At 42.5% G+C, this 24,856-nt stretch overlaps 1 protein-coding gene across 1 annotated transcript; it reads right to left on the reverse strand.

The window, feature by feature from the left end:
• Positions 1-742: 742 nt before the first annotated feature.
• WFDC8 (WAP four-disulfide core domain 8) lies at positions 743-21,379 on the reverse strand. Its single transcript, XM_029917959.1, has 6 exons — positions 21,166-21,379; positions 20,105-20,254; positions 4,942-5,082; positions 3,984-4,151; positions 1,918-2,058; positions 743-975 (listed from the first exon to the last, which is right to left on the reverse strand). Exons 1-6 carry the CDS (start codon positions 21,377-21,379, stop codon positions 833-835), a joined length of 957 nt encoding a protein of 318 aa, XP_029773819.1. The 3' UTR covers positions 743-832.
• Positions 21,380-24,856: the final 3,477 nt, after the last annotated feature.

The following is a 24,856-nucleotide window of genomic DNA, read 5'->3' on the forward strand; positions in this document are numbered from 1 at the left end:
GATGTCCATTCCCACTACTGTCATTCAACATATGTTGGAAGTCCTAGCCTCAGAAATTAGACAACAAAAAGAAATAAAAGCGTCCAAATCAGCAGGGAAGAAGTAAAACTTTCATTCTTCACAGAAGACATGATCGTCTATATGGAAAACCCAAAAGACTCCACCAAAAAACTGCTAGAACTGATCCATGAATTCAGCAAAGTCTCAGGATATAAAATCAACATACAAAAATCAATTGCATTTCTATAAAGCAATAATGAAGCAGCAGAAAGAGGAATAAAGGAATCAATTCCACTTACAATTGCACCAAAAACCATAAAATACCTTGGGAGAAACCTAACCAAAGAGGTAAAAGATATATACATGCAAAATTATAGAAAGCTTATGAAAGAAATTGAAGAATATGCAAAAGAAATGGTAAAACATTCCATGCTCTTAGGTTGGAAGAACAAACATTATTGTCAATACTACCCAGAGCAATCTATATATTCAATGCAATCCCTATCAAAATAACACCAGCATCCCTAACAGAGGTAGAACAAACAATTCTAAAATTTATATGGAACCAAAAAAGACCCCAAATAGCCAAAGTATTATTGAAGAAGAAAACCAAAGCTGGAGGCATCACAGTTCCAGAGTTCAAGCTGTATTACAAGCTGTAATCATCAAGACACGAAGGTATTGGCACAAAAACAGACACATAGATCAATGGAATAAAATATTGTTATACTTCTTAAGACAACATGGCAAGGTAATTGGTAGAAGATAAAATTGATAGCTTTTTCTTATGTTACTCACAATTAATCACATTGATGATAAAATTTTCCACTGATTATTCATTTTGAGGTTCCAGACACTTCAGGCCACAATGGGAACAGCACTTCTGTGACACTGGGCAATCATTATCCTGTAGGCACTTGGGTCTTTCCAGCTTGGAACACACCACAGGCTTGTGCGGGCAGAACCCTGATTTGGCTTTATGGGATAAAATAAGACACTTGATCTTGAAATATTGATTATAGTTTGAGACAAATTTGGGAGATTGGGATTTCTTCTGATGAAGTCTCTTATCCTTCTCCATAGAGTAACAACAAACTGTAAAAGGCAGAGTATCAACTTTCTATGGCAAAAAATTTGAGGAGTATCAAAAAGGCTTGCCATCTCCGAGTTACAAAATCTGTTAGGACTCCTGCTGGCCCTCAAAACACTAAGGGATTTTTTTGGGTTATCTGATCCTAGATTACCAGAGATAAAAGGGATATGAGAGAGCACCCAGAACTTCCTTTAAAAAAAAAATAAATGGTAGAATTGAGGGAAAGTGAGTTGCATACAGCCATAATGAAAATGAGTAAAAGAGTTGAAAGGTCTTGGATTCCTTCCACGATATTGAGCTTTGACTCAAAATACTAACAATCCCTGGGACAAGACTGTACTAACTCAGCACTCCATGAAGGAATGAGCACTAGGCTCAGAGTCTACAAAGTTCACTTATACCCCAACAACATTTCTCCACCAATCGACACGCCAGCATACCTACAGAATGTGAATATGCTCTGCATGCTCTGAAGTTCTGTGCAGACATAAGGGCTTGTTAGGAATTTACATAATGGTTATAATATTTTTTTGTACAAATCAGTGGGTATTGCCACTTGCCAGCCATTGGAGATGAGACTCAGAATAAATAAGTTCTCATGGGGAAAAATAAGCAGTGATACTATGCATGATTGTTTTGAAGACTAGCAAATTAGTTTCCTGAGATCAGAAGGACAACACAAGAGCAGCGATTGGGCATTACAAAAGGAAAAGTTCACAAGAGACCCCTTAGGTCAACTGAAGGGCTATCTCCTATTCCATGGGACAATATGGCATCCTTAGCATATGCCCCTGAGACTTTGGGAGGTATACCCAAGTCCTCACCTGTCCAAGCCATGGCACAAACAAAGCCACAGGTGGATTCACAACATTTGTCACTTTGGGGGCAATCGATGTCACTCTTACACAGAGCTGAACACTTCATACGGCTCTTGAAAGGGAAGAGTGGGCAATGTCCTTCCTTGACTAAAACAAGAACAGATGTGAGTTCTCTCAAACCCCAGCCCATCTCACCCCTTTAAACAACTTTCCCTTCCCCTCCAAACTAGTATCTCTTTCTATCGCTTAGTTCACTCTACCCTGATGACCTCTGGTAGGCTGTGGAGGAATGTAATGCATCACCATCTCATGGGATGTAGTAGAAAGAGAGTTAGACTTAGTGTTTGAAGCCCCAAGGGAGAAGATGACTCCCCATATCAGGGTGGCAGCTGCAGATGTGGTAAGAAGTGGTCAGATTCTGGATCTATTTTCAAGGTAGAGCTCAAATGATTTCCTAACTCAATGGATGTGGATCGAGAAAGAGCAATGCTGATTCCTCAGGGGTGTATTTAGAAGGGTTTTTTTTTTTTTTCAACCAAGCCAGGGAGAACTATGGACAGAGCAGGTTTGAGGTGGGAGAGCAAACATAAGTGGTTCTGTTTCGGACAAATGATGTGTGAGATGTTTTTGAGATCCTGACAGAGGAGTAAATTAGGCAGTTGGAGTTTGGGAGTCACATTCAGGCTGGAGATACAACTGTGTGAACTACTAGGGAAGAGATGCATTGAAATCAATTCTTTAGAATTTTGTGCATGTTTTCTGTTGTCCTTCGCTGATTGCAAATTCTATGAGAGTAGGAAGTATTTCCTTTCTTCTTCTTCTTCCCCTTCCCCTTCTACCTTTTCTTCCTCTTCCTGTTCTCCTTGTTCTCCCTTTTCCTCTTCTTCCTCCTACTGCTTCTCCTTCTACCTCTTCTTCCTCCTCCTCCTCCTCCTTATTCTCTTTCTCTTTCTTCCCCTTCTCTTCCTTTTCCTTCTCTCCCTCTTCCTTCTTCTTCTTCCTTAGATCAGATTCTGACAGACTGTAGTGTGTTTGACTCTCTGAACTATTGTTAGGTTCTTTCTGAGGCCTAAACATAAACTTCCCCAAACCCAGCCCAAACCAATTTCCGTAGGCTCTTCTTCCTGCTGGCTTCTGAGGGACAACCAAGGTCTAGTGTATAGTGCCATAATTCCTCACAACCTCCTGCAAAGGGTCAGGCCACAAGATTGCCTTGGCCACTCAGGCTCACTCAGCCTTTAGACTTAAAATTCCAGATCTACCTCTGACCCACTGTGAATCCTTGGGCAACTAACTTTACCTCTCTGTTTTCTTGTCTGTAAAATGGAGGTGATTGTATACATTTCAGCCTGCATTGCAGAATCTGAGGTCAAAGTTCTAGTGCTACCTTGTAAAGTTAAACAGTGCTTGTTTTGAACATCAAAGGTCACCATCTCAATTATTACCATTTAGCAAACCCACACTACTGAACAGCCACCATGTCAAAGTTTGTGTTCTGATCACATGTAATCTTACCAACAACTCAACAATGACTTTTGTTATTCCAGTATTACAGGGGAGGGAACTGAAACTCAACAGGTGAAGAAATTTGCAGTAAGTGGGAAAAAAAGGGTTTTATTTATGTCATTTGGCACTTAAACTATGTAAGACTGCTTCCCAACATTACTGCTGATGGTCATTATCATGAGGAATTAACCCACAGCCCTCACCTTCACCCCATCTTATTAGTCACCTACTCCATGCTCTATCCCTATTTCTTGGGAAACTAGAGCTGATCTGATTATGCTTCATTTTTGGGTGAGTCCTCAGCTAATACTCAACAGGTATGTGCAGTTTCTCATTTTCATGGCAAAACAACTCCATCAACTCAATACTATTATTACCCCCATTTTGTAGACAAGAAAAACTGAAGCTCATGGAAGCAGGAAACTGACCCTAGACTATCTGTTCAGTGAGCAAGTGAGCTAAACTTGAACAAAATATTTTAGCCTCAAAGCCTGAGCATATAACTATGCTGCTATACTATTTCTAGTTACACCAGGCCCTCAGGTGGCCAGGCATATAAGTCTCACCAATTAACGGGCACGCCATTGTGCAGTGTTCCTCACTGATGAAGTTGTTGGCATTCCCATGGCAGCCTCCATAGGTAAAGGGTTTGCAGAGGCGATATTTATTGTCGAAATACCAGTGCGTGATATTAATGTTACATCTTCCTTGGTCTAAGGGTAGCAGGCAGGGTTCTGAGGGCAGGAAGCAAAGAGGGAAGAACATAAAGGGTAGCACAAAAAGAGAAGAGGTCAGGCCTTCACCTTTGTACAATTCTTGGTATTAGATTCAAGTCATAAGGAGAGCCATCATCAATAAAAGTTCTAGCCCAGCTCTACTACAAATACTCTATGTCGCATAGAATCTCTGAGCATCATTTCTACATTTTAAAAGACATAGTGAAAAGCATATGAGGTGCTTTGGAACTGATCTTTCTTCTCTACTGCCCTGAGCTTAGGGAGGACAAGACTTGTTCAGCGGCCATATCCAAAGTGCCTAGCGTAGCACCTGGCACATAGAAACAGTGAAACATCAAGAAGGAAAGAAAAAGAGCCTCTCATGTTCGGAAACTGATGATAGCTCACAGCTGAGCCATGGTGTTCTCCTGTCAGCTCGTAACTAGCTCACCAGCCAGCCACATCAAACAAGGTCACTCTGGGACCATTAAAAAGGGAGACCAAAAAACAGTAATTGTGAAAGCCACAGAATCCCCAACACCTATGAGTGATTCATGCTTCACTAACCATTATGGATGCTTGAATGTTGGACCAAAGAAGACCAACATCAATATTATCCAGTTGCCATCCACCCTGCCTAGACTCATTGTTTGTATTTGAAGGTTAGAATCTAATTAGAGAAAGAGAAAAGTGTGACCTCTTGCCTCTTTGTCCTACCATCCAAGCGAATCATTCAGCAAATTCTAGATGGGGCAGGAAGTAAGACACCTCAAAAAAGCCTCTGTGCCCTCCGCCTTTGTGCCACTACCTTTGAGCGGATCCATGCACTTCTTCCCACAGGCGAATGAACAGCATTTCGTCTGTTCTATGCACTGCTCATCAGTTTTGCACAAATCTGGGACTTTAGTTTCACAGGTGATCCTCTCATGGGGGCACACTCCTGGTTTCACTACAAGAGAATAATGTCCACATTCACATCCCTTGAGGGTTTCGGCTCTCCTCCCGTGGCAAAGGGGAATAGTGACATTCTCTCAGCCCTCTTCTCTACCTTCCGGCCTCAGTGCTTGCTCTGCTTATATTATGGGCTGGGTCTGCCTCTCACCACTTGTAGCTCATTTAGATCAATCTGAATCAGGAAACTGTGCTAAGGTAGGAGGGAAGGGAAGCATCTCAGATTCTACAGCAGGGAGTTAAATAGGGACCAAGAGCCTTACCTTAAGTTCCAGAGCTCCTCTCTTCTCTTGAAACTTACTACTTTACTGTCTAGTTCCTCTGCCTCCAGTATCTCAGTTGACAGGGGAAATTAATTAAGAAGTGGTGGAAATATCATGGAAATAGGAGTATTGTGGACACGATACCCGATTTGGGCCCCTGACCCCTTGTGAGCTCAAGACAACCTGATTTCCACTATATAACTTCACAGTTATGGTGCAGTGAGAGGAAACCTGTAAGACAGACCTGGCGTGGCAGCCTGACTCCAACATGACTAGCTACGTTATCTTGGGGGAAAAAGTCTTCCTTCTGAGTCCTAAGCTTTCCAGTTATGAAATGAGAATTTTAATCTCTTCCTTGCAGTCTGCTTATAAGAATAAGGAGAATTATGTCTGTAATGCATTCAACACAGTGTCTTGCACATGGGAACAGCTTGGCAGATATGCGTTTGCTTCCTCCCTTTGTAGGGCTAAGCATGGCCTCCTCATATCCATGCCTGTAGGAGGCAGAGTCCTAAAGTTGCATCCCCTAGATTCCCATCCTCTGGCTATTGAATTAAACATGAATTTAGATACTGCTATGAAGGAATTTCATAGATGGAATTAACGTTCCAAGTTAATTGACCTTAAAATATAGAGATTATCTGAGTGGGCCAGACCTAAGCTGTTGAGTCCTTTAAAAGGGAGATGTTTTCCCCTGACAAATGGAGAAAAAGTAAGAGAAATTAGAAGTGTAGGAAGAATCCAACATGCTATTAGTATCTTTGAGGACAGAAGAAGCTAATTGCCCTGGACTGAGGGTGACCTCTCTGAAAGCAACCTCAGTAGTGCAACTGCTACAGCCAGTCAACATGGATGAAAACCCTGGGTCCCAAATGGAAACCTCAGCTTTGGGTCACATCCTGATTTCAGCCTGGTGAGAACCTGAGCAGAGACAGAACCTGAGCCAGAACACCGCGCCAGACTTCTGAACTGCAGGTAATGCCTTACACAGCCAGAGACAGCTGCTCCACTGTGCGAGAGGCTGCAAGGCTCTAAACTGAGCATCTCTACAGTGAGGTCTACTGAAGAGGCACGATCCTTTTGGATACCACTGAATCTTGGAATTATAGAAGTTTAGAATTGAAAAGACCATACTTATCACATGTATGTATCATATGTATCCCCCTCTTAATTTCTTAGGTTAAAACATATGAGGTCAGATGAGAAAATATAGTGAGTGAAGGGCAAGTCTGAGTCTTCCAACCCATGACTCACTCTGAAAGCCCTGAGCATTGGCCATTGTCATTGCTATACTTTCCAATTATATTTCTTACCCTTCACACCACCCTCATGCACCCTCCAAAGATGTCCTGAGGCTAAGAAGAGGATATGGTTCCTAATGTCAAATTATACATTTAAAACATCTGTGCATCTTTTAAAAATATAAACCATGTCCTGAATTAGAATCTCTAAAAAGTGAAGCCTAGGGACTCAAATTAAAAAAAAAAAAAAAGTGTGTGTGCATCTGTGTGTGTGTGTGTGCGCTTAATCTATAGTCATTGTAGCTCCTTCTTTCTGTCAGTTTCAGCTCTCACTTAGAATCCTCCTCCCTCCTGGTCAGCCCTCCTCAGCCATTTACCTTGACCAATCGGTCTCCTCCCTGATGCACACACAATGGGGATTCCTCTGCAACTACTCGGAATGCTCCCAGAAGTTGGGGTCTCACTCTCTGCTGTCATTACTTGACACACACTTCCCACATGACCGCATCCATTTCCAAGGTGCTGTGATTCCCATACCTCCCTCCAGACCTAGCCTCACTCCCAAGCTAAAGACACATATCCAACCACCTGGGGAACATGCATCTGAGCATCTCATAAGACCCCTTTTCCCACATGGCAAAACTGAACCAGCATCTCCATATGCCCTAGCAGTGATTCCTCTCTGCTCCCATCTTTATATCTGACATCAACAGGCCACCAAGCTTTCATGAGAACCCTGAGATTCACTCCTTCCTGTCACTCCAGCATCCTGTCAGTCATGGACTCGGTTCAGTTCCTCCTCCTAATCTCTCTCCGAGCTCCATGGCCTCCCCTCTTGGCCACCACTTCCAAGACAGCTCCCATCCTCCACCCATCTCTGTCCTCCATTTGTGCAACCTCCTCCTCCCTGTCCTCTGACCTCATGTTCCTGTCCAGTGTCTGATTCTCCTCTAAAAATAAACTTGAAAAAGATACAAATGAGGCAAAGTTAAGGAAATAATTTGGAGGAGCAGGTGAGGGAAGGATTCAAAGTTCCCAGGGTGGGTGAGCAGGGCTAGTCCTCTGAAGCCACAGTAGGAATCCCTTCATCGGACATGAGTCCTTCCTGCCTGCCTGACCCACAGTCCCAGGAAGGCCTCCTGAAGGGGGGTGGCTGTAGCTTCCCTCAACCCACTTTTGACTCTTTGCATTGGCGATGAAGATGTCTCCTCCAAAGAGAGAGAGAGAAGCAGCAGGAACGCTACATTCCTCGGGAAGAAGGCGGAACTGTGGACAGGAAGGCACCTGTGTGGGGTGACAAGAGCGTGGGGATTAGGCACAAGCCAGACAGAGACACAGAGCGTGCACTGAGAACCATGCAGACGCTTCATGTCAGGTCACAGATGAGGAAACTGAGATGCACGAGGGAAGGGGTTGTCTGAGGTCACATGGAGAATAGGACAGGACCTTCAAGCTCAGGCCCTCCTGGTGGCCCCACACTCTGCACCAGTACCAGTTCATGCCCCACTGGGGACCCTCACCCATTGTCTTGCTCCTACATGAGAGGTCATGTATCAGTGATCACAGGGATTTGTCTGAAACAGTGCAGGGTTGGTCTGCCCACTGTCATTCCCAGGGCAATGCCAGACATGTGCAAACACCTTTCCCTTGCTCCAGTGATGGTAAGAAACTGATAGTAGATTTTTAGGAGGGCCTGGGCATGTCCCAGAGGGTCCAGGAGCAAAAACACCCCAGATGACAGTGGGTTAACAAAAGGACACCTCGTTTTCCTTCTGGTGCTATCCAAGCCTAGCTTCTGATACTCCCAGAGTAGCAGGCTGTTCAGAACGGCAATTATGGCCCCAAACCCAGTGGCACATATTTTTGGTCCTGGCTTGGTAACTTACAGCTGTAGCTGTGTGCGGGATCCTCAGTTTCCTCGTGTAGGAAATGGAAATGACACACCTACCTGGCAGCTTTGTTGTCACTGTGAGGATTGGATGAGATTGTGTGAAGATTATTCATGAAATGGCATAGAATGGTGAAAACGCGGTGCTCGGGGTTGGACCTGAGTTCACGTTGTGGATTGGCTCAGCTGCTGGACCTCCCTGAGCCTCAGTTTTCCTTCCTTCCTTCCTTCCTTCCTTCCTTCCTTCCTTCCTTCCTTCCTTCCTTCCTTCCTTCTTTCCTTCCTTCCTTTCATTCTTCCTTTCTTTTAAGATTTTATTTTTAAGCCTTTCACCCAACGCTGGGCTTTAACTCACAAGCCTAAAATCAAGGGCCACTCGCTGTGCCAACCAAGCCAGCCATGTGCCCAAGCCTTGGTTTTCTTTAAAGGAAATAGTAACACATCTACCTCATAGACATGAGATTTAATTGAACTATTGTGGAAAGCATGGTGACTGGCCTGTAGTGCTTAATATATTTTAGTCAGCAAAAAAGTAATTCACTGAATGCAATGCAAAAACTTAAAAAAAGCTACTATTACTTTTTCACTTTTGAGTGTCCTGTGTATATCATTGCTTTTGTTCCCCCAAAGATTAGCCAAGGTCCTATGGTATCTTAAATTCCTATAGTGAAATCACCCTTTTGGTGTGAAGTCTTACACTTATTAACCCAGTCTTGAGAATTCATTGATGAGATTAGCCTGTAGTCAGTTAGTAGGAAGCAGAGCTCCAGGGGTGGAGGTGCAGGCAGAGATGCAGATCCAAGATCGCCAAACATAGCACAACACGCCCAGTTAGAATTTTTGGAAGTATACCCCATGAAATACAAGGACCACCGTTATACCAAAAACTATTTGGTGCTTGTCATTCCAATTTAGTTGGTCATCTTACATGGTTATTTCCCAAATCTGGCAACTTTAAAACAAAGTGAAGTCCTTTTGGTTTCAGGGGGATTTGTTTGGGCAAGAGGATACAAATCATGGGTCATGTGGGGAATGAGCAAATGTGTGTGGGGACTTGCTCAGTGGCCCTGGGCCCTAGGACAGCTGTGCAGGCACAGGCACTTGGGTGCTAGAGGAAGAGAAATGAGCCAGAATGAAGGGACTTTGAAGTCATGTCAATTTTGGCTACTCTTATGTAAGTCCACCCATGTGAAAATGACGAGATTCAACTCAGTCAGTCCTGATCATGCTGGCCCACGTGTACCCCTGAGGGCACTGGAAGGTTTTCCAGAGGGCACCCAGGCACAGACAGTCTTAAGGACATGATGTCCTAGTTCTGCAATTCTGCATGTACTTTTCCTGAAGTTGGTCAGCCTGAGACAGAGCCTGCAGTCTGCCTTTCTCCTTTTCTGTCTCCCACAAAGCCCCGTGCTGCTTCCAAAAAAGGAGGGGGTAGGGAGCGTACTTACCTCTCTCTTGCGTGTGTCCAAAGTGTAAAAACTGAGTTACAAACAAAAGAACACTTTGAGAATGCATTTTCCTGAGGATGTTTCCCAAGGAGCAAAGCAAAAATGTGTGGGTAGGAAATACTAAGAGGTGGTCAGTGCTTGGTTTCCTTCAGGTGACAAAGTCAGAGTATGTCGCTGTGCCTTTAGCTCCCTCTTCTAGAGTGAGAAATCCCAAGAGTGATGGTACGCATCCACAGGGATGGGTATTAAAACATTCATTTCAGTTGAAAAATGAGGTCAGTGGTTTTGTGGGAGAAAGAGGTCTGATTTGGCTGATTGAGGACTATGCCAATTAGTTGATTTGATTAACATTTTCCATACATAAAGTGAGTTAAATCTGTGCCATTTTTTAAATGTTCATATGTTTATTTTGAGAGAGAGAGAAAAAGAGAGAGTGCCAGGTGTGGGGCAGAGACAGAGACAGAAAGAATCCCAGGCTGCAAAACTTGAGAGACTATTGAATGCTGAAAATGAACTGAGAGTTGAAGGGGAAGGGGGAGGGGGGAAAAGGGGTGGTGGTGATGGTGGAGGGCACTTGTGGGGAAGAGCACTGGGTGTTGTATGGAAAACAATTTGACAATAAAATATTGAAAAAAAAAAAAAAAGAAAGAAAGAATCCCAGGCAGGCTCTGCACTTATAGCTTAGAGCCTGATATGGGACTCAATTCCACAGGATCATGACCTGAGCCAGAATCAAGAGTCGGACGCTTAACTGACTGAGCCACCTAGGTGCCCCCCAAATTTTAAAACGCATTTAAAGCATGCATTAAGATAAAAGCATTTTATAAAATATGTATTACTAAAGGTCTAACAAAGTTAGTAGTGGTCAAACTTTCCAACACTTACAGTGTATCAGATTAGTTTAAATACAAGAAATAGTATTATTGATCATTTGGTAAATACTTTTTGGTAAACTTTCCAGAAATTAAAAAAATCCCTTGTGATTTGTGATCAGTATCCTAATTCCTAGGAAATAAATTATTTTCAAAACTAAGGTTTCCAATGCTATGCCTTTGTAAAAATTGAAAGGGAATTTAAGCAAGCTTATATTAATATTTGGATTACATCCTTAAAAATAGATTTTTGTTATAGAATATTATGTGATTTGGGGGCAATGTTCTGGAAGTTTGAAGAACCATGTGACATAACTAACAAAACTCCTTTTGTTCCCTTTCCCTTACATATCACTAATGACACATTACCTATAGAATTTTGTTTATCAATAACATCTTCCTAATCAATGATTTCAATGTATTTACTTATATATTCACTACTATTATGTTATCGAAATAACAAATGGAATGAAAAACCAGTCCATAAGAAAACATTTTGTTCCTAGAGTCTTGGGGTCCCACAAATAAAAATTTTAAATTTTAACCTATAATCATGTGTTTATGGCATAGCGGTATGAAAACGTCATGATTCAAGGCTTTTGAGCGTTAGAATATATTACATTAGACTGAGAGTCTGTGGGGTGATAAGAATGGGAATATGAGTCGTAGGATAAGGAGAAGTGTTTTAAAATGTCTAACTTTTAGAGAAATGCTTTCCATGTATCTTTTAAATGGATGATTGTGGGTATCAAATTAGGGTGGTATTTTGGCTCCAAGCTATTCATTTTGAAAGTTATGTAGCAGTTACAAAAACATTAACATTTACAGCATGTTTTCATAATGCATTTGAGGTTCCTTATGTTGCTGTGTGTTGTCTGGACCCTCTTACTGCTGAGTTATGTCTCATCATATGGAGGCACCGCAGATTGTTTATCCACTCACTAGTTAATGGGCACTTGGGTTGTTTCCAGTTTGTGGTGATTATGAATAACCCCCTACAAATAGTTCCATACAGGTTTTTATATGAACATAAATTGCCATTTCTATTGGGTAAACACCAGAGAGTAGGACTGTTAGGTTATGTGTTAAGCATATGTTTGGAAGAAATCACCAAAATGTTTTTCAAAGTGGCTGTAGCATTTTGCATTTCCACTAGTAGTATAGGAGAGTTCCACTTGTCTCACATGCTTGCTAGCATTTAAGACTGTAAATGTTTTATTTTAGTCATTCTAATACATGTGTAGAGGTACAATTGTGAGAAATGTTAGGACATTAAAGTAATTTGCTTAAATCTCTGGGACCATAAGGATCTAAGTTGCTAAAATGATGGTGGGGATATTTTTCTTACTTCCCAACTGTCCACTTGACGATGTTCCAAACCCAGTGGGCTCCTCAGTTCTTGAGCCTGGGTGGTCAGAAATTTCCCCAAACCCCATCATTAACCTACCTCTTCGCCCAGCTTCCCCACATGGCAGAGGTTGCTCTTTGCAGTGAATGGAGGAGGGTTTTGCAAGTGAAAGGTCTATGGATGGTCAGCAGCTAGGGGCACAGTTGAACTTGCAGGTTACAATTCTCAGAAACTACAGGGAAGGCCTCACTATGATTCTATTACATCCCATAATCCCATACTTCTCCCCCCACTCCCAACCCCTGCCGGGAGCACACCCAGCAGGTCCCACTTCATGGCTGAGAGCTCCTTCCTCCTCTCATAGAATGGCATGTCTCCTGCTTGGCTGCTCAACCAACAATGAGCCTTTAGCCTCAGTCACTTGGCAGACCTGAGGAGGACAGTTAGCTCCATGGATCTCTTTCATGCACCTTGTTTTACGCTTGGGCAAAGTAAGTAGATGCTTCCTCTAAAGATATCATCTCTATAACTCCTATCCAGTGATCTACATTCTGATACAGAAACTTGCTAAGTGTGGCAAGCAGAGCACTGCCTATCCACACTGTGTGTTATGTAAATATCTTAACTCTTTCTAATTTTTTATCTCTTTGACCTATCAGTTACTCAGAAAGGTATGGAGGGTTGAGGGCTCTCACTACAAAGATTTCTCAATTTATGCCTGTAATTGCATCAATGTTTGTTCAATAGATTTTGATTCTATTGATGTAAGTAAATACAAACATTTCTGGTGGGTGGAATCTTTTATCATTACACAGTGACTCCTTCTCTATCTTGAGAATAAACTCATCTTATGGTTCTGTATTGCCCGATATTAAGATAACTACACCCTCTCTTTTTTGTTTGCATTTGTGTAGATTTCCCCCCCCTCATTTTGCTTTCAACCTTTCCCTGCACTTGTATTTCATTTTTGAAACAGGGTAAATCTACATTTCAAAACTAAAGTCTGGCCATCTTTACCTCTTAACTGACATTTACTGGCTTGAATGACATATTTAGGTTCATTTCTACAGTCTTGAGTTTTCTATAATCTATCCTTATTTTCAGATTCTGCATTTGCAAATTGGTTTTGTGTGTTTGTTTCTCAAACAATTCAATAACAAGAAAACAAATAACCTGATTAATAAATGGACAAAGGACTTGAGTGGACATTTCTCAAAAGAAAACATACAAATGGCCAACCGATATATGAAAAGACGTCAACATCACTAATCATCAGGGAAATGAACACCAAAACTACAATGAGATAGCACCTCATATCTTCTGAGAATGCCTATCATCCAAAAGTCATAAGATAACAAGTGTTGGCAAGGATGTGGAGAAAGGAGGACTCTTGTGTGTGTTTTCCATAGTGTCTGCAGAAAACTATCTGGAGGTTCCTGAAAAAATCAGAAACAAAACTACCATATGATCCAGCAATTCCACTTCTGGGTATACTATATCCAAAGGAAATGAAAACAGTGTCTTGCAGAGATCTCTGCACCCCAATGTTCACTCTAGCATTATTCACAGTAGCCAAGATATGGAAACCATCTAAGTGTCCATGGATGGGTGAATGGATAAAAAAAATGTGATATACATGAATATTATTCAGCCTTAAAAAAAATCCTGTCATTTGCAACAACATGGATGAATCTGGACGATATTATGCTGAGTGAAAGAAGCCAGGTACAGAAAGGCAAATACTGCATGATCTCAAAAAGTTCAACTCCTAGAAGCAGAGAGAAGAATAGTAGTTGTCAGGGACTAGGGGTTGTGTGAAAGGGAAGATGCTGGTCAAAGGGGACAAGCCTTCAGTTGAAAGATGGGTAAGTTCTGGGAATCCAGTGGATAACATAGTGACTATAATTAATAATACTGTGTTGTGTACTTGAAATTGTTTACGAGACTAGACCTTATGTGTTCTCACCACACATAAAAAAAAAAAGGAGGTGACTATTTGAGGTGATGAATATGCTAACTAGCTTGATTATGGTGATCATTTCACAATATGTACCTGTATCAAAATTTATGATACCCGCCTTCAATATACACAAGTTTGATTTGTCAATCTACCTCCATAAAGATAGAATTTTTTTAATAAAAAGAAGATTCCACTGGGTATTCAGAACTAGATTAATTGCTTTAAGCCAGCATGTTGAAAAAAATTTTTTTTTAATTTTTAATGTCTATTTATTTTTGAAAGAGTGAGAGAGAGAACAGAACATGAGCAAGGGGGCGTCAAACAGAGACAGAGATACAGAATCTGAAGCAGGCTCCAGGCTCTGATCTGTCAGCACAGAGTCTGACACGGGGCTCGAACTTAACAAACTCTGAGATCATGACCTGAGCTGAAGTCAGACACTTAACTGACTGAGCCACCCAAGCTCCCTTGAAAATTTATTTCTACTTTCTTTATGCTTCTGGTGCTGCTCTTGAGTAATCCTCAGTGAGTCAAACAATTTCTTTCTTTTTGCTTTTTCCTTCAGTTATATATTTTATTTCTAGACATTCTACTTGGTACTTTTTGAATAGCACTGCTAGGGATTTACCCAAGGGATACAGAAATGCTGATGCATAGGGGCACGTGTATCTCAATGTTCATAGCAGCACTTTCAACAATAGCCAAATCATGGAAAGAGCCTAAATGTCCATCCACTGAAGAATTGATCAAGAAGATGTGGTTTATCTATACAATGAAATACTCCATAGCAATGAGAAAGAATGAAATCTGGCCATTCGTGGCAACGTGGATGTAACTTGAGGGTGTCATGCTAAGTGAAATAATTCAGGCAGAGAAGGACAGATGCCATATGTTTTCACTCATAAGTCTAATAGGAGACACTTAACAGAGGACCATGGGGAGGAAAGTGGGGAAAAGGAGTTAGGGAGAGGGAGGGAGGCAAATCATGAGAGACTCTTGAATACTGAAAACAAACTGAGGGATGAGGGAGGAGGGGAAATGGGGAAGGGGGGTGATGGACATAGAGGAGGGCACTTTTGGGGAAGAGCACTGGGTGTTATATGGAAACCAGCTTGACAATAAACTATTAAAAACAGAAAGATTTTATTTTTAAGTAAAATCTATATCCAACATGGGGCTTGAACTCACAAGCTCAAGATCAAGAGTCACACTCTCTACCAACTGAGCCAGCCAGGTGCCCCTTAATTCTTTTTCTGCTTTTTAGTCCCTAACATAATCTATAGTAGTGATGGACAGTATCTGGAATAAGATTGGACGAAGCCAAGACTCTGAGAGAGGGGAAATCTTCCTCAGTTGGGTCAGCCATATTCTCTCTCTCTCTCTCTCTCTCTCTCTCTCTCTCTCTCTTTGTTTTTTTAACATTTTTTCACTTTTGAGAGACAGAGAGAGACAGAGCACAAGTGGGGGAGGGGTAGAGAAAGAGGGGAACACAGAATCTGAAGCAGGCTCCAGGCTCTAAGCTGTCTGCACAGAGCCTGAAATGGGGCTTGAATTCTAGAGCTGTGAGATCATGAACTGAGCCAAAGTCGGACCCTTTGCCGACTGAGCCACCCAGGGGTCAGCTGTAATTCTAAGAGACTGGGTGAACCCCTGTGGGTTGTTCTTGTTTTTCTCTGCTCTCTTTACTCTATGCCACTTGGCTTTAGATATGGATATAGTTGTGAAAAGGCCACACAATGCAGGATAAACAAAGCCTAAGCTGTTTGGAGCCTTGGGGAAACAGAAGGCAAGGGAAGAACTTGAGGAAGCAAACACATACAGTTGTTCATTTATTCCTGGGTTCACCTCCCAGCTGTGAATGCTGACATACTTTGAGAAATGAACTAACAGATACACCATTACCTAGGTCCCAGACCAGCCACTTGGGGGTGCATATTCAGGGAGGCACTAAATAAACTGCAAACAGAGGTTTTGAAAAGCTGAACTGACATTGGAACACAACCCACCCAAGACAGGTTGAAATTTTCAGCCTGAACCTAACATTTCAACCACTTCTGAAAACACAATATCAACCTCCATTCAGTGTAAGCATGACTCAGAGTCTTGTAACTTTCATAATGTCCAGGATAGAATCCAAAATTATGTAGCCTATGAAGGAAAAGGAAAATATAAATTCTGACGGCAAAATATCAACTTATGGCAAAAAAGCTACCAACACACTCCAGTTTTGAGATGAAATAAATGTTGGAATTGTCTTTCAAAGATGTTAAAGCCACTATTATAACAATTCTGAAGCAAGTATCATGAACACCCTTGAAACTGATGGAAAAATAAAACATCTTGGCAAAACACAGAAGACATAAAAAAGAATGAAAGGGAAATTTGGTAACAACATAATAAATAAGATTAAACACTCACTGGATGGGTTTAATACCAGAATGTGCAGATAGAGGAGCATTGACCTTGAAGACTGACCCATGGAAATTATCCAATTTGACTAACAAAGAAAAATATACTAAAAAAAAGATACACAGAACCTCAAGGACAATAACAAAGTCTGACATCTGTCATAGCCATGGGAGGAGAAGAAAATGGTACAAGGCTGAAAAAACATCTGAGGAAATAATGACAAATTTTCCAAGTATGTTGGAGGACACAAGCCCATGGACTTAAGAAGCTTGTGAGGAACATTTAAGATTGACTCTCTCAGCAACCTGCGAAGATGCCCTACACTGTTACTAACTAAGGTCAACATACTGTACATTAGGGCAGGTGTTTGCCACAATCGGTGCCACTGTGTGGGTGCTACTGCTTCTATTTCCTGTGTGTGTTGTCTCTGTATGTTCCAGCTCAGTTGGTCTGTGTGGGGTCACACAGAAGCCCAACCTTTGTGTGATACCCAGAAAACTGGCGGGGCAGTGGCCCACCCCGCTCTGTCCTTCCATGGTGACGGGACGTTAATGGGAGACTTCCCTTTGGCATGGGGCAAGCAGGGATGGCATAATGCAGGCAAATGTAGCTGCCCTTCCATCGCTTCGTACACAATTATTCTCAGGTATATGTTCCCTGTTTTGCTCAAGTTCCTACGTGGACTCCAGAGCTCCCCCAGAGCTATTTTTGTTGTTGGGTCCCTGTGTAATTGTTGATCTTAGTTGTGGGATAGAGGTTGGGGTCTCATATGTTGTCACTTGGTGGACATCCCTCTTTATGCATGTTTTGAGATGTCATATTTTCATTTTTGGTCGAAATAGTTTCTCTTTTCTATCATGATTTCATTTTGACCCATGAATTGCTTTGCTTGATTTTTAATCATATGGAAAATCTTTCTAGCCATTTTACTTTATTTCTAGTTTAATTCCACCATGGTCATTTTGATTCAATGTCTTGACATTGTTGAGACTTTAAAAAAAATATCCCATTTGCTCTTGTAAAGAACGTATGTTCCACAGCAATTCTGAATTCTTTCTGATAGACATTAGTCACTTATCATTTGTTTTGTTGCAATCTTTTAGATCGTTATTGGGTTTGCTGCATTTTGTTCTGTTTTTTCTTCCTATTCTAAAAGTTACTGGGAAGTATGTTCAAACTGTCTGTTGGTCCATAATGCTTCTGGCATTGATAGGCCAGTTTACTTGGGACCTTGGGATCCTTCCAGGAAAGCAAAATAAGATCCCTTGAGGTTTGTCCAGCAACATTTTGGATACAGATCACCTCCCACTTCTGCTTTTAGAGTAGCTTCACTCTGGGTTTTCAAGTGAGATACCCAAGAGCAAAAGCTCAGCGTGTTCCTTAATGCACCTGCAGTGTCCTATCCACGTGGGGGCTCCAGAGTTTTTCTCAACTGCTTTTTTATGTTTATTTCTTAGCAGGAAACAGTTCACTGGTTTTGTCCTAAGGCGATCACCCCCTGCTAGTCCAACACTACACACCTGTCCTCCCTCACCCACCTCAGCTAATACTCATTCTGCAAAGCGCCCTTCCCAACCCTATTCCCCACTAGAACCCCTATTTAAGCACATCTCTGGCCCTTAACTTGTATATATTTCAGGAAACTTGAGTACAGGGGCATTGAGAGAATGAAGTCTACATATCTATTTGTCATCAACCTGTTGAGCAGAGCAGGTTCTGCCACCTCTCTGTGCCTGGTTATTTTCCTTTGTTAATTTTAGCAAACAATACTTGTGCTCTGCAGGTTTTATGGGTATAGCAACAGGGACCCACAAGGAAAAGTTGGCAAGTTAGAATATGCTAGGGTCATAGAGCTTAATACCAAATTCATAATCCAACCTTGCCTGCAACTTCCTCTGTTGGTTTTGGGGGCAGGAGGAGGATAGGGTACCAACCTTTTATTTCCTTCAAGTTCCCTTCCTTTCCCCCCAAGTCCATATTTAATTCTGTCACAGAGGAAAACTAAATTTCATTCTGAGCTGCTCCAATTCCTTTCTATCCCTCAAGGTGGGACGAAGCACCTCTTCTTCCAGGAAACCTGATACCATGACCTGGACACATAACAACCCTTCTGCATTTATACCTTAAGGCACTGACTGGATGCCCCACTCATCCCTTCTTGCCTGCCCCATTGTGGATCATAAGACTAACCCTTCCTTGGTTTATATGCCAACAGATAGAGTTGGTCACACCTGCACTCATGAGAAGAGGCCCTTGCCACAAGCCTGAGCACAGTGTAGGCTCTCTATGACCCTCTAAAGGTTGCCTATTCTTTCTAGGATTATTTACATTAGAAAAAATTCCTCTAGATTCCAAGTGACTGAGTAAATAGAGGTAACAAGTGAAGTAGTATCTGAGAGAAGAGCTTGGAGAGGCCAATGGCATTGTTTCCAATTGTAGACCATGGATACTGCCACCTTTAAGGAAGAGTATACTTCCCTGGACTAGTTAAAAGGGAGGCCACTTGCGGGAACCTGCTAGAATCACAGACCTGAAATAAGGAAAGAAAGGCTGCACCAAGGTATGGGGAACCCAGAGGGATGCTGTTTCCTGTAGCCATATGAACATCTCACACATAGCAGTTTTCCCCAGGGATGTTAGTCAAAGAGCCAGGAGAGTCCGAGACTCTTGGCTAAGGAGAATAAGCTTCTGAACATTGAGAAAGCAGGGAAATGGAGGCAGGCGTTGGGGACTTAGGGAAAAGGTAGAGACAGTGATTGGTCTTCCTAGAGGAAGAGACAGAGGTTCTGGGCTACTGCCACAGTTTATTTACCAAGGAATTGAGGCTGATAACAATGGTTTAGAGAAGAGGGCTGTCAAGTAGGAGATATTATCCTGGGACCCCTCTTCCGCCTTCCCCCCATCTTTTAGCTGGAACAAGATGGCCCCACTGCACATGAGGTAGTATTATTCTGATGCCCCCAAACTGTTTATTAACCAGTCAGGGTGGTGGTCATGGAAGAAGTAAACGCTGGTGTGGGGTGGGGGTGGGTGTATAGTTCTCAGTATCAGCCTCTGGAAGAGAGGATGGGTAGGTATTCAGTGGCCACACAGTCTGGTGAAAAACATTTAAGTATACCAGATCCTCCAAATCCTGCTGGTAGGCATATTTTCTGTGATTTAGGATATTTGCACAGAATGTCTCTCTCAGGGTGTATTTGTTTGTTTGCTTGCTTGCTTGGTTTCAGCAAGCTTCATGCTGTGTGTGGAGTCCAATGTGGGCCTTGAACTCACAACCCTGAGATCAACACCTGACCTGAGATGAAAAGTCAGATGTTTAAACAACTGAGCCACTCAGGCACCCCATGGATGTTTTAAGTTCAATGAGTAAAGACACATAAATACCAGATCTATGGGGCTTGGATAAATCATGTAGGCCTGCAAGTGACTTGGGATGAGAGGCAGGACAGAGACTTGGGATGGGAGCAAGGGGTGGGGATCCTCAAGTTGGTCTCGGTACCAGGACTAGGAAGGCACACTCTGTCCCCTCAGCTAGGGAGTCCATAGTCTTAAAAACCAAAAGGCGAGAGAGGGGTGCTTCTGAGATCCTACCAGCTTTTCTGACATTCATGCAGATAGTATTGCAGAAAGAATAGCAGCATTCATAGCCCACATCGCATTGCCAGTCACGTGTGCACTTTCTGCCACACTCGTGGTCACTGGGAAGCCTCGTGCATCGTCTCAGTCTCGGTTCTATTATAACTGAGAAGGAACATATGAGCAGTGACTCCAAGAAGACTTTCTCACTATTAACCACCACTTTAAGGACCTGGGACTCACTCCATTGGATTTTCTTCTTCTCCTCACTGTCGAGGGATCTGGGTGGCCTTTTGGGTTCCTAGATTCAAAATCCAGCTCCCACCCCCTAACAAATCCACCAACCGTACAATCACTTGCATGGAATTTAACATCACAGAAGCTGAGTCCTGAAACCCAAATCCCCAGAACAAAGAGTCCCAAGAGATCCTCTTGTCTCCTCCTCTCATTTACAGGGCAGGGGGAATGGATCGCAGAGAAGAGGAAGAACTGTCTTATGCTTTTCCCTGTGTCATCGAGACAGCTCTCCAAACCTAGTTGTTCCCCAGAAACCTCTGCCACCAGTTTGGCACCTACATCTCCCCCCTCAGTTGTGCTGACTTCAACTTTTTACCCCAAAGTTCTCTTGGTCAAGCACACATTTTATTTCTCTATATGCCCAATGATCTGAAATACCCAATTCCTTGAGCAAAGGGCATATTTCAAGAAATAATTAGTACCCCATTCCCAATGTGGTACTCATGCTTGCAACTCCTACCTGGAGTCATAAACACCTAGTGGCTCAGTTTAGGCACCTCCCACTGAGTTTTGAACCTAGTGGAGCTTTCCACTGCTCAGATCTTCTTCTCAAAAAATGCCCTGTAGCCTCCACAGTCCCCACAACACACATAAAAACATCATTACTTGAAACATCAGGAGACCCTCTAACTTGAGAAGTGCACATTCAGCTCTCCACAATATCTGGTTTTAAAAAAGGAGCTAATGCTTTCATATATGTCAGTCAGTCCCTGTTTTCAACCCCCTCTTCTTCTGTTTTCAACCCCCTCTTCATTTTGAAGCTCAACCAGAATACCTACTGTTTGATCGACGCTCAGGATGAGACTCAGCGTAGTTGTTAAAACTTCCTGCTGCTGGCGAGATCACCAGGCAGCAGAGTGTCAGCAGCTGGAGAAACAACCACTTCATGATGTTGACTCTGGATGTCTGAGTGTGAGCCTGGCAGGAGACCCAGGATTTCACCAGGTCCTGCAGGGGGTAGCGAAGGGCTCTGGGGTGTGGTGTAGCAAGCATGTGACTGGTCCTCACTGTCCCAGCTGGTTCTGCCTCTCTCCTCCAAGCACCACTCCTTGGCGGGGCACACGTGTCTCCTCAGCTACTTTCCTTTCCTTATGCTCTCTACTCCTCTCATTGCAGACATGAATTCTTCAGAGAATTATTGTTTCTTATTTTAGAAATTTGAAAAACAGAGAAAAGTACAAAGAAAAGTATTAAGATATGATCAGCTATCTGTTAGCTAGATAGATCACAGTCATCTAGCTTATCATGAAAGATAGCCTTAAAGTTTACCTCCCAGTAAAAAAAAATCATACATATATATTCCACAAGTATCCACTGCATTTTAAAAGCAATTTAAGAATATAAACAAGTGGGGATGTGTTGGTGGCTCAGTTGGTCATCCGTCCCATTAATGATTTCACTTGGGTCATGGTCTCAGTGTCAAGAGACTGAACCCCACGTCGGGCTCCACACTGAGCATGGAGCCACTTAATATTTTCTCTCTCTCCGTCCACCCCTGTACTCTGCTCTCTCTCTCTCTACAAATATTACAAAAAAATCTTCAGTAAATATTGGTAAAATAATTTTTAATCTCCAGACTTATAAATTGATAACAAAATTTGAAGTGGAAAACCTTTTTCTAAGCCTGAATTTCCTCAATATTTCCTGTTTTTCATAATAATTAGGTCCTAATGATACCAGTATATTTCCCTTGGAAAGCATATTTAATTTGCAATTTTTGTAGATACACTAACTTTATATCACTCAATTCCATTAAGGTAATTTTGGGGAGTGACAGCGGCAAGATGGCTGAATAAGACCCACCTGCTTGAATCCTCCCCTACAACAAGTTGGCATCCAACTGCACAAAAAGTACCTCTGCGGAAGCTTCAGGATTTAGCTCCTTGCACCACGGGACCTGGGAGGAGTATCCCCCATAGGTTGGGTCACAGGCATAGAGACCTCAGTCTTGATGTCACAGACTCTGAAGTGGCCTGTAATTGACTGTCTTCCCCCTTCGGCCACAGTCCAGGAGTCAGGGGAGAACCCTTATCTAGACAATCACCCACAATGACAGAGCTTCGTGGAAGTCCAGGCGTGAAACGGAGATTTTCATCACACTGCTGGATGGAAAAAAAAAATCCAAGTGTGGACACATTGGAGAGAGTAAAAGCCACAGTTTGAGTTTGCCTGCATCACATCCGTCCAGATTAAGAAACAAGTCCTGTAAGGAGTTGTGCATGCAAAAATGTCGGAATGTTCCCTGTGAACCCAGGCGAGATAATGTACATGCAGTCCCTGCATCACACTTCAGCTTGCTCCGTGCTCACATTATTACACATATTGTGCATTATCGATATCATCTTCCCCACATGACTAAGTGAGGATATCCCCTACAAAAATGGAACTTTAGGAATGAAGTGGGCATGAGCCAAGAGGGACTGGAAAAGCCCACTATATTAGAAGAAAAGTTGCAGGCACCTGGGTGGCTTAGTTGGTTAAGCGTCCGACTTCAGCCCAGGTCATGATCTCTCGGTTCATGGGTTCGAGCCCCACATCCGCTCTGTACTGACAGCTTGGAGCCTGGTGCCTTCTTCAGATTCTGAGTCTGCCTCTCTCTCTGTCCCTCCCCACTCATGTTCTGTCTCTCAAAAATAGATAAACATTAAAAACAAAGACGAAAAGTTGCTAAGTGATCAGCATTTGAGAATGATGTACACACAAAAGGCCACATGATTATTTTGTGCACAAAAGAATGAATTAAGGAAGTTTTCTAGGATCTAGAAAGCTGTGATGAGTTCCTGGTAATGGCATAATATTTTTGAGTGCTAGCAAAATACATAAATAGATTGCTAAGCATGAGTACTATGGGTGGGGGGTTCAGGCATTGGCTGGATACAGCAAATCGTGATGGATAGCTTTAAATATCTCAAGAAGGTGGTAGTGGACAAAGGAGAGAGTTCTGTGAAGAAGCTGAATTTCATAGAATCCAGGAGAGTTTTAAGAGATTTGAGAATAATGAAAGACTATGTAATTTACATACAGAAAATAAAGATAATGAATGAAGACAAGTTTTGACTGCTTCTTAAACAGGTTTTCTTAACAACCTCTCTTTCAACCACATCCACATCTCCACCTTCAGACACATGATGGCTTCAGTTCTCAGAAGAACTTTTTGGTTCTTTGCTTAAATCAGCTGTGTTTGCATTCCTCATCCATCCCCACCCAAACTCCCAGGAATCCAGAAATATCTTCCAGGCAGTTTGGTCTTATCTTTTCTAAGAAAGTAAGACACTTACTAGTTAGCCATTGCTTTCCAGCTCTCAATTTCTTGAAAATGCTTATTCATCCTATCCTCTCCTATTGTCTTTGACCTTGCATCTTAAGGTGAGTTTTTTCTTTTATGTCATTTTAGTGAGGTTTTAAGTGTAAGCAGAGAGAAAAAGGATGAAGGTCCCACTAAATATGCTTATGTCGTAGACCCAGGAACTGGGATTACCTGGCCTGGTGTAGTGAAGGAGCTTTGCAGATGAGATGAAGGGTAGTGACCTTGAGATGGGGAGGCTGGTGGGTCCAGTGTGACCATGAGTTGATGAAAGCATGGATGTTTCCTGACTGTAGTGGGTTAGAGACACACAGAATAAGATGAGATCTGAAGCTTGAGGACCCAGTTGGCCTTTGCTGGCTCTGCAGATGGAAGAATGCAGCTCACGCCAAGGATTGGAGTGGCCTAGCGAAGCCGGAAGCAGCCCTCAGCAGACAGCCGGAAAGGGAATGGAGACCTCAGACTCTTAACTCGAAGGGCCTGAATCTGTGGACAATCTGAATGAACGCAGACATGGACCTTCCACCTAGAGAGGAAACACAAAGGGGAGCACTGCCGTGGTGACACCTTGATTGTAATTGGAAGAGACCCGTGTGGGACTTGTGACCTACAGAGCCAGAAGGTAATAATTCATAAGGCTTAAGCTTCTCAATTCGTGATGACCTGTTACAGCAGCAACAGGAAACAAATATTCATTTTCAAATACCCTGTTTACCTGGTGGTCCCACTTTTGTATTGAGATTTCCAGCTGATCTGGATGTTTCTGTTTCTATCCTAACCCACTTTTCCAGTATTTGCCTTTCCCTCCAAACATTTATCGGTTCACAGCAGATGAGATCTCTTCTTACGTATTCACCTCAATTCCTAGTTCTGAGGTTATGGAATGACCTCCATACTTGTGATAGCCAAAGCAGAGCCTTTGTCATTTCAAACACAAGACAAACACAGAGAAACAGCTTTTCTCTCCCAATGACCAGTAATGGCTTTCAAAATATTTCACCCACAGATTCATGAAGGTGACTCTCTACTTGCTGGTTAATTTTGTGACCTCTTTTCCCTGGGGACACAAACTTCACCTGCATGTTCCATGTTCATGGCCAAAGGGCTTGATGAAAAACAAGGAATTGCAGAGAGAGAAGTATAAGGACTTGATTACTACTTTTATT

Source organism: Suricata suricatta, chromosome 12 (assembly GCF_006229205.1).
Source record: "Suricata suricatta isolate VVHF042 chromosome 12, meerkat_22Aug2017_6uvM2_HiC, whole genome shotgun sequence".
NCBI classification, from domain to species: Eukaryota; Metazoa; Chordata; class Mammalia; order Carnivora; family Herpestidae; genus Suricata; species Suricata suricatta.

Coding starts and splice junctions, on each gene's coding strand:
- WFDC8 (XM_029917959.1), bottom strand. CDS start 21,379: ATGCTTGCTACACCACACCCCAGAGCCCTTCGCTACCCCCTGCAGGAC. Junction 5,083..20,104: donor CATGAATGTCAGAAAAGCTG/GTAGGATCTCAG, acceptor ATTCTCTTGTAG/TGAAACCAGGAGTGTGCCCC. Junction 4,152..4,941: donor GTGCATGGATCCGCTCAAAG/GTAGTGGCACAA, acceptor TCCTGCCCTCAG/AACCCTGCCTGCTACCCTTA.